The sequence below is a fragment of the Schistocerca nitens genome, chromosome 5, assembly GCF_023898315.1.
Source record: "Schistocerca nitens isolate TAMUIC-IGC-003100 chromosome 5, iqSchNite1.1, whole genome shotgun sequence".
Lineage (NCBI taxonomy): Eukaryota > Metazoa > Arthropoda > Insecta > Orthoptera > Acrididae > Schistocerca > Schistocerca nitens.
Genome location: NC_064618.1, coordinates 242,504,115 through 242,520,612, shown reverse-complemented (window position 1 = coordinate 242,520,612; position 16,498 = coordinate 242,504,115). Strand labels below are relative to the sequence as shown.

General features: G+C 47.9%; 1 protein-coding gene across 2 annotated transcripts in view; it reads left to right on the top strand.

Moving 5' to 3' along the window:
* The window catches only part of LOC126259774 (probable metabolite transport protein CsbC), a 198,155-nt gene that overhangs the window by 78,217 nt on the left and 103,440 nt on the right, over window positions 1-16,498 (top strand). For both annotated transcript variants that reach the window (XM_049956778.1, XM_049956777.1), the window contains one exon: window positions 2,216-2,378. In XM_049956778.1, coding sequence (XP_049812735.1) covers window positions 2,216-2,378 — 163 coding nt within the window. The remainder of the gene's footprint in view (window positions 1-2,215; window positions 2,379-16,498) is intronic.

Sequence of the window (16,498 nt, the reverse complement as noted above, 5' to 3'; positions counted from 1 at the left end):
CCCACTGAGCATGTTTGGGACTGGATGAAGCGTCGTCTCACGCGGTCTGCACGTCCAGCACGAACGCTGGTCCAACTGAGGCGCCAGGTGGAAATGGCATGGCAAGCCGTTCCACAGGACTACGTCCAGCATCTCTACGATCGTCTCCATGGGAGAATAGCAGCCTGCATTGCTGCGAAAGGTGGATATACACTGTACTAGTGCCGACATTGTGCATGCTCTGTTGCCTGTGTCTATGTGCCTGTGGTTCTGTCAGTGTGATCATGTGATGTATCTGACCCCAGGAATGTGTCAATAAAGTTTCCCCTTCCTGGGACAATGAATTCACGGTGTTCTTATTTCAATTTCCAGGAGTGTAGATTGTTAGTGCACGCCAAGTCTGCCAGTAGCGAATCTTGTTGTGTATATGGATTTCTCATGGGACTGTCTTCGGTAAAACATGACAACATTGCCATTCTCACACATTCTTTGAAAACTCGAGTCCAGGCTAGGTTCTAGTTATACTGTGCTCTCATATGTTATTCGCTGCCGGCCACTGTGGCCGAGCGCTTTTAGGCGCTACAGTCTGGAACCGCGCTACCGCTACGGTCGCAGGTTCGAATCCTGCCTTGGGCATGGATGTGTGTGATGTCATTAGGTTAGTTAGGTTTAAGTAGTTCTAAGTTCTAGGGGAGTGATGACCTCAGATATAAAGTCCTTTAGTGCTCTGAGCCATTTGAACCATTTGTTATTCGCTACGCTCAGTGTTTACGTATACCTCGCAGAAATACACATTCTCCAGTTAAATTAATATGGCCACCTCTCAAAAGTCTAAAGCAATGTGGGAAGTGGAGGAAGAGTAGATGAGGTTCTGGAAGGTACTGACAGGGAGGCGGAGCTATCCCAGCTCCAGTGCTGTGGCCAGGTGCACTAGGTTTCCCAGTCGTGGATCCATGGCGCGAAATGCTCGAGCGAGGTAGTCCCACAGACTCTCGACTGGGCTTAAATCCCGGGAAGTTTGATGAGCAGTATAGTAAACTCATCCTGTCGCCCTTCGAACCACGCATCTTCACTGCGAGCTATGTGGCATGCTGCAGTGTGCCATTGGTAGAACGAATGTAGTGCTGTACATGGTTCCCAAGGACAGACACTACTTGTGTTGATCCAAATGGCTCTGATCACTATGGGACTTAACTTAGTCCCCTAGAACTTAGAACTACTTAAACCTAACTAACCTAAGGACATCACACACATCCATGCCCGAGGCAGGATTTGAACCTGCAACCGTTGAGGTCGCGCGGTTCCAAACTGTAGCGCCTAGAACCACTCGGCCACGACGGCCGGCTTTGTGTTGATCCATTGTGCGTTCCAGAATAGCGGGATCACCTGGGAAATGCCCTCCGACCTGGACCCTACTGACGATTGTTGCAGGATGTTTGATTTCAGACTTTTCACCCCACAGACGCCAACGGCCATCTGCCGATGGTGCATTAAGTTGATTCGCCTGAAAAGTGGGCGTCCAGTTGTGGTATTGGCGTACAAGTCAGCCTTCCTCGCTGATAATCAGCAGTGACCATGGGTGCGTGAATCTGGCACCTACTGCGGAGGCTCATACGCAGTAGCATTTGCTGAACGACTATTGGTATGCCCTTGGTTCGTCTGGACGGTCAGCTGCTCAACAGTTGCACATCTATTCGCCTGTTCACATCTCCACAGCCGTCTCATCTACGAACGGTGATGCACTACAATTGCCTCGGCGCCAATGTAGGATTGCACCATTTTACCATCCGAGGTGTACTTTAACCGCGTTGGCACGCGGACGCTTTACAGACTTAGCCATTTTCATAATGCTTCCAACCTTGCCCCGAAAGCCAGTGATCATGCCCTTTTGGATGTCAGATATATCGTTCCCTTTTCGCATTACGACAACGACTGCGGTGCTTTTCGCGTCACGCTGCACGCTTTGCATACTCCCCCCCCCCCCCCCCCCTCCACTGCTAGTACTGCCACCTGCCATTTGAGTGGTTGACGTCGAAAGTAGCCGGTGGTCACAATACTGTGACTGGACCGTGTTAAATAAGCCACGCGAGTTCGTTCAGTACACTGTTTATGTTTATCTCCAAACATAAAAATACTCTAAATAATGGAATGCCGCCAGACAGATTGCTTGATAATCCCATCAGTGCTTATCCTTGCTATGTCGGTTGTAGCTGTGGTGCTTTTTGGACGTGCGCAGGCCTGATCAGCGGCTCGTTCGTGTGGGGCTTCCTGTCGGACACGCTGGGCCGGCACCGCCTGCTCGTCATCAGCGTGCTGCTGGACGGCACCATCGCCCTCTGCTCCGCCTTCTCCACCTCACTCTGGCTGATGCTGCTGCTCAGATACCTCAACGGCTGCATGTGAGTGCCACAGTTCAGCATTCTGCTCATGGTTCAGAAATAACACAGTCATTTTAGATAACTTTATTGGGGTACAGTGATCTGTCAGTTAAGTAAAATTAGTAAAAAACATTTCCGATCGGAGAATCATTTATTAATAGTATGAGCGGATTCAGCAACTAGTAATACACTCCTGGAAATTGAAATAAGAACACCGTGAATTCATTGTCCCAGGAAGGGGAAACTTTATTGACACATTCCTGGGGTCAGATACATCACATGATCACACTGACAGAACCACAGGCACATAGACACAGGCAACAGAGCATGCACAATGTCGGCACTAGTACAGTGTATATCCACCTTTCGCAGCAATGCAGGCTGCTATTCTCCCATGGAGACGATCGTAGAGATGCTGGATGTAGTCTTGTGGAACGGCTTGCCATGCCATTTCCACCTGGCGCCTCAGTTGGACCAGCGTTCGTGCTGGACGTGCAGACCGCGTGAGACGACGCTTCATCCAGTCCCAAACATGCTCAATGGGGGACAGATCCGGAGATCTTGCTGGCCAGGGTAGTTGACTTACACATTCTAAAGCACGTTGGGTGGCACGGGATACATGCGGACGTGCATTGTCCTGTTGGAACAGCAAGTTCCCTTGCCCGTCTAGGAATGGTAGAACGATGGGTTCGATGACGGTTTGGATGTACCGTGCACTATTCAGTGTCCCCTCGACGATCACCAGTGGTGTACGGCCAGTGTAGGAGATCGCTCCCCACACCATGATGCCGGGTGTTGGCCCTGTGTGCCTCGGTCGTATGCAGTCCTGATTGTGGCGCTCACCTGCACGGCGCCAAACACGCATACGACCATCATTGGCACCAAGGCAGAAGCGACTCTCATCGCTGAAGACGACACGTCTCCATTCGTCCCTCCATTCACGCCTGTCGCGACACCACTGGAGGCGGGCTGCACGATGTTGGGGCGTGAGCGGAAGACGGCCTAACGGTGTGCGGGACCGTAGCCCAGCTTCATGGAGGCGGTTGCGAATGGTCCTCGCCGATACCCCAGGAGCAACAGTGTCCCTGATTTGCTGGGAAGTGGCGGTGCGGTCCCCTACGGCACTGCGTAGGATCCTACGGTCTTGGCGTGCATCCGTGCGTCGCTGCGGTCCGGTCCCAGGTCGACGGGCACGTGCACCTTCCACCGACCACTGGCGACAACATCGATGTACTGTGGAGACCTCACGCCCCACGTGTTGAGCAATTCGGCGGTACGTCCACCCGGCCTCCCGCATGCCCACTATACGCCCTCGCTCAAAGTCCGTCAACTGCACATACGGTTCACGTCCACGCTGTCGCGGCACGCTACCAGTGTTAAAGACTGCGATGGAGCTCCGTATGCCACGGCAAACTTGCTGACTGACGGCGGCGGTGCACAAATGCTGCGCAGCTAGCGCCATTCGACGGCCAACACCGCGGTTCCTGGTGTGTCCGCTGTGCCGTGCGTGTGATCATTGCTTGTACAGCCCTCTCGCAGTGTCTGGAGCAAGTATGGTGGGTCTGACACACCGGTGTCAATGTGTTCTTTTTTCCATTTCCAGGAGTGTACGTCATATTCAGATAATGCACCATCCGGCTGACAATGATGACGCTTGGAACAGCTGTGCTTACCCCAGTCGCGTTATCAGATGATGGCGTACTACGAGGGTAATCCCAAAAGTAAGGTCTCCTATTTTTTTATAAGTACATAGACCTGTTCATTCCTACAATGGTTTACATCAGTTAACAGCTTGAACATTTAGCTATTTTCCGACATAATCACAATTTCTGTCGATGCATTTTTGTAGACGCTGTGACAGTTTTTATATGCCCATGTCATAAAAGCTCGCCGCCGTGCTGTTCAGAAAGTTATGAACCTCTTCTTTCACCTCGTCGTCGGAGCTGAATCGCTTTCCGGCCAAAAGTATGCCCAGTTTTCGTCACTCTGATAATTGAGTCCAGAAAGTTATCCTGTCCGGCTGCAGGGCGGTGAAGAAATGTGCGGTAAGTATCAACTCTTTGCCGTATGTGGTCCTCAGTCAGCATGCGTGGTACCCATCTTGCGCACACCTTCCGGTAGTTCAATGTTTCCGTTAAAATTCTGTGAGCGGTGCTTCAGGAAAACTCAGGAACCAAAGGGCAGAGATTATCCAGGGTGATCCGGCGATCTTAACACATACTTTGCTCAACCATCAACACTGTCTCCTCAGAAACTGACGGTCTCCCACTCTTTTCTTCGTCGTGAATTTCGGTCCGACCAGCTGCAAACTCTCTACACCACATACGAACATTTTTGACATGCATGCACGACTCACCATAAACCTCCGTCAGTTGGCGATGGATTTCAATCGGCGCAGTGCCATTTGCGTTCAAAAACCGAATAACTGCGTGCAATTCGCACGTGGCGGTAACGTCCAACTGGAGTTCCATTCTCAACGGCTGCCAAGCCAAGACTGAGCGCCTGTGCGCGGCGCGCATGTTTACACACAGCGCTTGAAGCACTCTTCATAACAGTGAGACCAACTGCCACACAAACAGGGTTCTGTACTTACAAAAAAAATAGGAGACCTTACTTTTGGGATTACCCTCCTACTAGAGGCCAAAACTGGTCATATTTTTAAATGACTCTGCAGTTGAGATTGATTTTTACTAATTTTAAATAGCTCACAAGTGCTCGTGAAATATGATGGCTGAGATGAAACTCACAGTTCAATGGAAAAAAAAGGAAATGAAATTTTTAGATTTGTTGTGCAGTGATCTTCGAGGAGCAGTTAGGCATTTGTAAATAAATGGTTCTATAATATAATTGTATTGTATGGAACTGGGGACCTAGAAACGACGGAGAGCTTCGTCCCCGCTCTAGCCCTCAGTGGTACACAACCCCACAACAGGCTACAGCAGTCCACTCACCCCACCGCCGTCCCACACCGAACCCAGGGTTACTGTGCGGTTCGGCCCCCAGAGGACCCCCCCGGGAGCGTCTCACCCCAGACGAGTGTAGCCCCAATGTTTGCGTGGTAGTGTATTTATGGTGTACGCATATGTGGAGGAACTGTTTGCGCAGCAATCGCCGACATAGTGTTACTGAGGCGGAATAAGGGGAACCAGCCCGCATTCGCCGAGGCAGATGGAAAACCGCCTTAAAAACCACCCACAGACTGGCAGGCACACCGAACCTTGACACTAATCCGCCGGGCGGATTCGTGCCGGGGACCGGCACGCCTTCCCGCGCGGAAAGCAGTGCGTTAGACAGCACGGCTAATTGAAAAATAAATGGTTACAGTGTTGTGTGTCGATCTGTTAGCGGTAGGCAGAACACTACCATCGTCGAAACCAAAGTACCTCGTACTAGACAGCTGGGCGATGTCGACTGAAGAGCTTTTCTGAAAGTGGATTTTTACGTAGAGTTTCCTGGTTGGGAAGTTTTTCTTTCTGTAGTTATCACTTCGGTGTTGCGTACGAGGGGCGTTCAATAAGTAATGCAACAATTTTTTTTCTGAGAGCTAGTTCGTTTAATTCAGGATTCCAGTAAGCATTGTTATTCCCGCTCAAATGGTTCAAATGGCTCTAAGCACTATGGGACTTAACATCTGAGGTCATCAGTCCCCTAGACTTAGAACTACTTAAACCTAACTAACCTAAGGACATCACACACATCCATGTCCGAGGCAGGATTCGAATCTGCGTCCGTAGCAGCCGCGTGGTTCCGTACTGAAACGCCTAGAACCACTCGAACACAACGGCCGGCTATTCCCGCTCTTTTGGCTACAAAACCCAATTTTTCAGCTAATGTCTATTCAATGCGACCGCCTTATGCCATCTTACTGACAGGGCCTGTACGCTCATATGGTACCACTCTACTGGCCGACGTCGGAGCTAACGTCTTGCTGCATCAGTAACCTCCCTGCTTCCCGCAGGGTGCATAATCCATTGGGCCAAAGACATTGAAGTCGGAAGGTGCGACATCCAGGTTGTAGGATAGGTGAGCAAGAACAGTCCAGCGAAGTTTTGTGAGCTCCTCTCGGGTGAGCAAACTTGTGTGAGGCTTTGCGTTGTCACGGAGAGGAAGATGTTCGTTCCCATCGCATCGAATGAGAGTGTCCGCATGTTCCAACATTGCAGGAGTCTCAGCTGTGTGCGGCCGGTCGGTATGTGGGAGATCGGTTTGCACGATTTTGTTGTGATAATGACAGACGCGTCATCCAACGACTCGACGTGCTTTCGTTCACTGCCAGGTCGTCTTAGACATTTTACAAGCGCCTGTGAATATCTACCATGCCATGGTTTATCGCCGAAAGTATCTCAATGACAGCTCTCTGCTTGGAAAGCACTCTATTTTGAAGGCTACGTACAACGCAGCCACCTACCGGAACGTCATTATACTGTAGGTGCTGAATCTGGAATATTCCACGATGTTCCACAACGAATTCTCCATTTTGAACCGAAATAGCCTCAGAAAAAAAAAATTGTTGCATTACTTATTGAACGTTCCCTCTATAATTAAAGCAATTGTTAGAAGTGTGGCACGAATGACAATGAAGATGGCGTCGCCCTATTGGAGCAGATAACGGGAGGGGTTGGTTATAGAACGTCGGATTAATGGAGAAAATTAGGAAGTGCTGAAAGAATGAACCATTGGGACATGCCGATTTGATTTGAAAATTCCGTAGTGAACATGGTTCTTTATAGGATGAACAGAATATAAGCAATTAGTTAGGCGTAGTTAACGTAATGCTTATACTACTGGAGCTTCAATGATGCAGCATCGAAAGAGGCCAGGCCGACGCCAGTTTTTCTTGCTGGATGTAGAGTGAGTTAGCGGTTGATCAGCAATGTTGAAGCCGAACTGGACGATGAGGAGAAGGAGATGAAATAATGTTTTTCAGTGTATATACAGTAGAAGTTCAATCCGCTATCTCTTGATAGCGGTAAACTTATTGGAATGTTTGTCAGGTTTAAGGAGAAGAACGATCACTGATAAAAATCAGTGTAAAGGGTGATGTTATACATTGTTTCAAGGGTTGCACGCTACTATAATTTCCACATACTATTTTGTACTTAGCGCAGCCACAGCTAAAAAAGTACATAGCTACTATCTTCAAACTTTTTTTTCTAAAAAAGATTCTTATAAATAAATTGGAGTGACAGTAAATGGGGACTCTTTAAGTTACTAGCTGTTTTGTAATCCTTTATTGGAGAAACTACCTGTTTCGCACCGTTACAGGTGCATCCTCAGTTGAAGCATTGTTAGTTAAATTCATCTTTCTAGTTCACAATCATGATACTCAGCACGCTCTGGCCTTGTAAAACAGACAGGCGTCTTCCTGGAAGATTCCATCGCTATCGGCGATGACATCATGAGTAGAGTAATGTAGGTGGCCCACGATAATTTTCGCATAGTTCACATCTGTCCTGGCGCCTTTGATTACTACTACAGGTCCCAAGAAAGTCCAGGTTCAAACATGGCTCTAAGCACTATGGGACTTAACATCTGCGGTCATCAGTCCCCTAGACTTAGAACTACTTAAACCTAACTAACCTAAGGACATCACACACATCCATACCCGAGGCAGGATTCGACCTGCGACCGTAGCAGCCGCGTAGTTCCGGACTGAAGCGCCTAGAACCGCTCGACCACAGCGGCCGGCGAAATTCCAGGTGAATGTCTGCCACAGCATACTACTGTCCCACCGACCTGCGTCCCTGCCGAGGTACGTGTTTTGAACAGTCAGTCGCCTGGCTGACGGCTATCCAGACACGACAGTCGATCTGGTGTAACATGAAAGGTGAGTCATCCGCACAGGAGACGAAGTTCCCCTGTTTCACTGTCCAATCTCGGTGATCACGTGTTAGCTACAAACTTAACTGACGATGTCGTAGGGTCAGCAATGGGCTCCTAGGGGTAGTCTGCTGCTGAGTCCTATGTTAAACAATACGTGCTGGACGGTGTGGTGCGAAACACTTGGGCTTGCACCGGCACTGTCCTCTGTGTGTCAGATCTGCCACAGGCCGCAGCCTGCCCTACTTTACTGAGGGGTCAAGCCTCCGGTCTCCACGCTCTGTGATGACGAGGCGACGTCGAAAACCTCGTCGCTGACTCACCATTTCAGTATCCGTTAATCAGTTTCAGTAGATGCTCACGGTAGTAGCATGCCAACAGCCGAGAAACCAAGCCGTTTGCAACATCCTCGTTCCCAGATATTAGGCCGTAAAAATTGGCCTTCTCCCAAAGTCGCTTAAGTCAGTAGATTTCGCAGTTTCCTGTCCGAATTGTCGCTAGAAGTATTATCCATTGGACTCTGCTACACTTGCACAGGGGAAGAAAAAATGCTGCTCTTGGCATGCAGTTCCTCATCGCACTTCAAGACAAAAAGTGCAAAACCTGCTAGTCGCATCAAGAGGTCTAATAGAAATGCGATTTAAAAAAACGAGGCTCTAGCAACTCTGTTACTGTGTGCAGCGAGGCCAAGAAGAGGTAGCCTGAACTCTGCGCTGAGCCGGAGATGTCCACCTAGCTCAGTCCCGTAGAGAACGATATCCAAACTCGACGATGTCCGCGTCGCGTTCGCGCCAAACATTTTATTTCTGTTAAAGCACCGAGCTGTATCCAATTCAGACATCCACAATGCGATTTCTCGTGTATTTTTTTTCTGTTACTGTTACCTTTATTTAAACATTAAGAAATAATGTTAATTTCCTAAAGAAGTAAACGACTACTTTGTTTCGTTCATGACACAAATAAACACCTATAGTTGATTCAGTAACATCGTCTGTATCTAATTACGTACAAAAAGCCCAACAGGTAGGCTACAGAAGATTGCTACGCACAATAAGTTCATTCTTTACGTTTGACGTCCAGGCTTATTTCCACAGAGTCGGTATGTAAACGTACGAGCAACGTTCACTTTAGAGAATATGTTCAAGGCGACCACTCCCAGGGTCATACTTTGCTGGACCTTACGCAACACACCTGCATCCATCATTGAAGAAGCGGCACGCACTCGAGCTATTAGCCGTGTGCATGTGTGGATGGAGTGCTATAGACTTGTTCATTTAAGTGTCCCCACAAATAAAAATCTGATGGATTAAGGTGCGGGGAACATGGAGGCCAGAACATCGGACCTCCACGACCAATCCATTTCCCTGGAAATGCTTAATTTAAATAGTTACGCACATTCATTCCATAGCACGACGGTGCACCATCATGCTGAGACCGTAACTGTGCTGAACACCAAGTGGAACGCTTTCGAAGGCGTGAGGCAAAGTATTGCAAAGCAACTTAACGATAATGGGGCGCATCCGATTTAGTCGGCAATAGGTAAGGGCCCAAAAGTACTCCTCCCACGATTGCAGCCCACAGGTTTATGCCAAAACGAGCCTGAAAGCCACGTTATCGGGTGATATGTGGGTTGTGTTCCGACCAATAACAGCTAGATCCGTCAGTCCATATCATGTTATTTATAAAATCTTCCACTTGTTGCAAAAGGCAGTCACATGACTGTACTCTTCTGGCTACTGGTATTGATTTAACCTGTAATGACATAGATGCAGTTCTTCATCGTGCTAAACATCAAAAATGGTTCGAATGGCTCTGAGCACTATGGGACTTAACATGTGAGGTCATCAGTCCTCTAGAACTTAGAACTACTTAAACCTAACTAACCTATCACACACATCCATGCCCGAGGCAGGATTCGAACCTGCGACCGTAGCGGTCGGGTCGCGCGGTTGCGGACTGGAGCACCTAGAACAGCTCGGCCACAGCGACCTTCGCTACACTTCAACAATCAGTCTTCGAGTCTACCTTTCATTATCACGGGTGGTTCGCTAAGGTGATTGGTGACGGCTTCAAGAATAAGGTCCTCTGTTTATGAGTACGTGTAGTCCTTGGACGACCTCTGTCCATTAATGTGGACGAAGATTACCGGTTTCCCGGTGGCGTTGCTCCAGGGGACAAAAAACATTCTTAACGGGATGGCATCTTTGAGGGTACCGTGCGGCACAGCAGTAGCAGCAGCAACTTGGTTGTCGAAAGCACCCACCACCAAATGCATAGTGACGTATTCATTGTTCGTCCATCAGGAAGCCGCCGTACATGAACCAGACAGGACCAGCTTTGGTTGTCTAATGGACGCTTAGTAGAGACATGCATGTTGTTTAATGTATGTGATAGGCTATTGTCATATGACAAAATGAACCGTAGCTTAATAGTGGACGAAGGTTTGATGATCCAGCAATCTATTTTCTCCCTTCTTAACTTTGTTAGTTGTCTTTGCATTTGGTCGGGGCGAACGTCACGTGACACCCGCGCAAGTTCATCATCGATCCCTTCTCTCAAATCTTTTTATGACAGAGGGCAGCCAGCCCTTTGACCGAATTCGCTGAGCTACCGTGCCCGCTATTGGTGAGCTATGACGTCTGGTACGGTAGTGCTAGTGCGGGCCCATCACGTTCCTCTGTATATTCCGATGCGCTGCACGATATGGCTAATGCCAGCTCCGTGTTTTCAAAACGCATCCGATCTGATTTTGCTAGATAAAATTTTGACATGAATCTAGGTGAGGAATCTCATACCGATCTCCAAGTGCGGCATTTTTTTCTTCGCCCTGTACAAATTTCCTTACAGCGTCACGTGCCCGCTGTGCCACCAGACAACGTTCAGTGTTATGGCGGGCAGTGGCCATAATGTTCTGGCTGCAGAAGGTAAAGTTTGAGGACAGTTTTGGTCTCAGGGTGCCTGTATTTCATAACACCTCTGGTCAGTGCGGAAGCAACTACCGGATGATCAAAAAGTCAGTATAAATTTGAAAACTGAATAAATCACGGAATAATGTAGATAGAGAGGTACAAACTGAGACACATGCTTGGAAGACATGGGGTTTTATTAGAACCAAAAAAAAAAACACAAAATTCAAAAATTTTTTGACAGATGGCGCTTCATCTGATCAGAATAGCAATAATTAGCATAACAAAGTAAAACAAAGCAAAGATGATGTTCTTTACAGGAAATGCTCAATATGTCCACCATCATTCCTCAAAAATAGCTGTAGTCGAGGAATAATGTTGTGAACAGCACTGTAAAGCATGTCCGGAGTTATGGTGAGGCATTGGCGTCGGATGTTGTCTTTCAGCATCCCTAGAGATGTCGGTCAATGACGATACACTTGCGACCTCAGGTGACCCCAAAGCCAATAATCGCACGGACTGACGTCTGGCCACCTGGGAGGCCAAGCATGACGACAGTGGCGGCTGAGCACACGATCATCACCAAACGACGCGCCCAAGAGATCTTTCACGCGTCTAGCAAAATGGGGTGGTTCTAATAAAACCCCATGTCTTTCCAAGCATGTGTGTCAAGTTTTACCTCTCTATCTACATTATTCCGTGGTTTATTAAGTTTTCAAATTTATACTGACTTTTTGATCACACGGTATATCAGTCAGTCGATCCGTACTTTATCCGAAGCGGTCTCTAAAACACCAATGGCAATTTAAAAATAATGGTTTGGAAAAAAATCAGCCATTGTGGGCAATAGCGTCACGAATAAAGATAAAATTACGTTTGATTAAGTCTAAGTTTTACCCACGCAACTATTCACTTTGTAAACAAAAAGGTGGTAGTGATCAGAACGTGTCTTGATACAATGACGAAAAAAAAAATCGCAGCACCAAGAAGGATTTGTGCGACGTAAACGAAAGTTGTTAGGCGAGTTTCTACATCTGAAAGATGGTGTCTATTCAAATTTCGTGCCACTCGATAAGAGTGGCGCTAATACCGGCACTATGAAAATGCGAGCCGGGTTTGCTTTAAATACACGCCTTAACAGTGGTTAGCGTTAGTTACTTTTGAGATTGGATGTGGTGAGCTGATGTTAGTCAAGAATGCCTTCAAAGCGACAAAGGAGCCATTATCAGCACACTTTGAGTTTTAACGAAGTCGTGTAAGAGGGCTATGAGAAGCTGGAACTCCCTTCTACATCTACATCTACATTTATACTCCGCAAGACACCCAACGGTGCGTGGCGGAGGTCACTTTACGTGCCACTGTCGTTACCTCCCTTTCCTGTTCCTGTCGCGTATGGTTCGCGGGAAGAACGACTGCCGGAAAGCCTCCGTGCGCGCTCGAATCTCTCTAATTTTACATTCGTGATCTCCTCGGTAGGTATAAGTAGGGGGAACCAATATATTCGATACGTCATCCAGAGACGCACCCTCTCGAAACCTGGACAGCAAGCTACACCGCGATGCAGAGCGCCTCTCTTGCAGAGTCTGACACTTGAGTTTGCTAAACATCTCCGTAACGCTTACCAAATAACCCTGTGACGAAACGCGCCGCTCTTCTTTGGATCTTCTCTATCTCCTCCGTCAACCCGACCTGCAGGAAACTGCAGGAAAACTTGGCAGGAACTTAGCTACCGTACACCGTATATGGATTTCTGGCAGCGGTGGTCACAAGAATGTGCAGTCGTAAGAGGATTGGACTCTGGACGTTCACGTGACACTACCGAGAGAAGGGACCATCTTGTCCGGCGTATGGCTCTGGGGCATCGTACTGCCACTGCAGCAGCATTTTGAGCAGCTGTTGGCACCACAGTGACACAACGAACTGTTACAAGTCGGTTGCTTCAAGGACAGCTGCGAACTAGACGCCTTGTGGCGTGTCATCCGCTGACCCCAAAGCACCGCCATTTGCAACTTCAGTGGTGTCAAGCGAGAGCTCATTGGAGGACAGCGTGGAGGTCTGTTGTATTTCCTGATGAAAGCTGGTTCTGCATCGGTGCCAGTGATGGCCGTGTGTTGGTTAGAAGAAGGCCAGTTGCGGGCCTGTAACCAATCTGTCTGCTTGTTAGACACACTGCAAGCGCAGGAGAATGTCTCCCATAGCGAAACACTTCTCCCGCCAGCTTGCGTCCGTTGCGCGCTGCACGTTTAGAGTCGCCGTTCACCTCGATGGCGGCGTTTGTGGAGACGAACATTGACCTAGTGTAGCAAAAATGTGATTCACCCGAAGAACCTAAACGTCTCCATAGATCGACGGTCGAATTCCGATGTGCCGCCCGGGGTGGCCGAGCGGTTCTAGGCGTTACAGTCTGGAACCGCGCGACCGCTACGGTCGCAGGTTCGAATCCTGCCTCGGGCATGGATGTGTGTGATGTCCTTAGGTTAGTTAGGTTTAAGTAGTTCTAAGTTCTAGGGGACTGATGACCTCAGAAGTTCAGTCTCATAATGCTCAGAGCCATTTGAACCATTTGAATCCCGTTGTTACCCTGCCTACTGTAATCATAATTGACTACGTCTTTGGGTAAACATGTGAACACGTAGGGGTGGTCTGCCGTGGAGCTCGATGCTCAACAATGTATGATGGACAGTGTGCTCCGAAACATTTGTACTTACACTGGCACTGTGCTCTTTCAGCAGTGATGCCACAGATACTCATCTATCCTACTTTACAGAGCAGACAAGCTTCCCAAACCTATTTTCTGTGAAGAGTCGTGGACGCCCAATCATTTAGCGCCTAGTGCTAGATTCACTGTCCTACCTCTTTCCGTAGATGATCACGACAGCAGCACGTGAACATTCGACCAGTTTCGCCATTATCGAAATACTCGTTCACAAGCTCTGCGTAATAATCATTGTCCCTGTCAAAGTAGCTTCTCTCAAAGGATTTCCCCATTTGCAGCCCATATCATCACTAGAGTTATCCTCTGTCCTTGTCTGCTCCGCTTATACAGGGTGAGTCACCTAACATTACCGCTGGATATATTTCGTAAACCAAATCAAATACTGACGAATCGATTCCACAGACCGAACGTGAGGAGAGGGGCTAGTGTAATTGGTTAATAGAAACCATAAAAAAATGCACGGAAGTATGTTTTGTAACACAAACCTACGTTTTTTTAATGGAACCCCGTTAGTTTTGTTAGAACATCTGAACATATAAACAAATACGTAATCAGTGCCGTTTGTTGCATTGTAAAATGTTAATTACATCCGGAGACATTGTAACCTAAAGTTGACGCTTGAGTACCACTCCTCCGCTGTTCCATCGTGTGTATCGAAGAGCACCGAATTACGTAGGGATCCAAAGGGAACGGTGATGGATCTTAGGTACAGAAGAGACTGGAACAGCACATTACGTCGACATGCTAACACCTTTTTATTGGTCTTTTTCACTGACGCACATGTACATTACCATGAGGGGTGAGGTACACGTACACACGTGGTTTCCGTTTTCAATTACGGAGTGGAATAGAGTGTGTCCCGACATGTCAGGCCAATAGATGTTCAATGTGATGGCCATCATTTGCTGCACACAATTGCAATCTATGGCCTAATGAATGTCGTACACGCCGCAGTACATCTGGTGTAATGTCGCCGCAGGCTGCCACAATACGTTGTTTCATATCCTCTGGGGTTGTAGGCACATCGCGGTACACATTCTCCTTTAACGTACCCCACAGAAAGAGGTCCAGAGGTGTAAGATCAGGAGAACGGGCTGGCCAATTTATGTGTCCTCCACGTCCTATGAAACGCCCGTCGAACATCCTGTCAAGGGTCAGCCTAGTGTTAATTGCGGAATGTGCAGGTGCAGCATCATGCTGATACCACATACGCCGACGCGTTTCCAGTGGTACATTTTCGAGCAACGTTGGCAGATCATTCTGTAGAAACGCGATGTATGTTGCAGCTGGTTGGGCCCCTGCAATCTACATCTACATACATACTCCGCAAGCCACCTGACGGTGTGTGGCGGAGGGTACCCTGAGTACCTCTATCGGTTCTCCCTTCTATTCCAGTCTCGTACTGTTCGTGGAAAGAAGGATTGTCTGTATGCTCTTGTGTGGGCTCTAATCTCTCTGATTTTATCCTCATGGTCTCTTCGCGAGATATACGTAGGAGGGAGCAATATACTGCTGGACTCTTCGGTGAAGGTATGTTCTCGAAACTTTAACAAAAGCCCGTACCGAGCTACTGAGCGTCTCTCCTGCAGAGTCTTCCACTGGAGTTTATCTATCATCTCCGTAACGCTTTCGCGATTACTAAATGATCCTGTAACGAAGCGCGCTGCTCTCCGTTGGATCTTCTCTATCTCTTCTATCAACCCTATCTGGTACGGATCCCACACCGCTGAGCAGTATTCAAGCAGTGGGCGAACAAGCGTACTGTAACCTACTTCCTTTGTTTTCGGATTGCATTTCCTTAGGATTCTTCCAATGAATCTCAGTCTGGCATCTGCTTTACCGACGATCAACTTTATATGATCATTCCATTTTAAATCACTCCTAATGCGTACTCCCAGATAATTTATGGAATTAACTGCTTCCAGTTCCTGACCTACTATTTTGTAGCTAAATGATAAGGGATCTATCTTTCTATGTATTCGCAGCACATTACACTTGTCTGCATTGAGATTCAATTGCCATTCCCTGCACCATGCGTCAATTCGCTGCAGATCCTCCTGCATTTCAGTACAATTTTCCATTGTTACAACCTCTCGATACACCACAGTATCATCTGCAAAAAGCCTCAGTGAACTTCCGATGTCACCCACCAGGTCATTTATGTATATTGTGAACAGCAACGGTCCCATGACACTCCCCTGTGGCACACCTGAAATCACTCTTACTTCGGAAGACTTCTCTCCATTGAGAATGACATGCTGCGTTCTGTTATCTAGGAACTCCTCAATCCAATCACACAATTGGTCTGATAGTCCACATGCTCTTACTTTGTTCATTAAACGACTGTGGGGAACAGTATCGAACGCCTTGCGGAAGTCAAGAAACACGGCATCTACCTGTGAACCCTTGTCGATGGCCCTCTGAGTCTCGTGGACGAATAGCGCGAGCTGGGTTTCACACGACCGTCTTTGTCGAAACCCATACTGATTCCTACAGATTTCTAGTCTCCAGGAAAGTCATTATACTCGAACATAATACGTGTTCCAAAATTCTACAACTGATCGACGTTAGAGATATAGGTCTATAGTTCTGCACATCTGTTCGACGTCCCTTCTTGAAAACGGGGATGACCTGTGCCCTTTACCAATCCTTTGGAACGCTACGCTCTTCTAGAGACCTACGGTACACCGCTGCAAGAA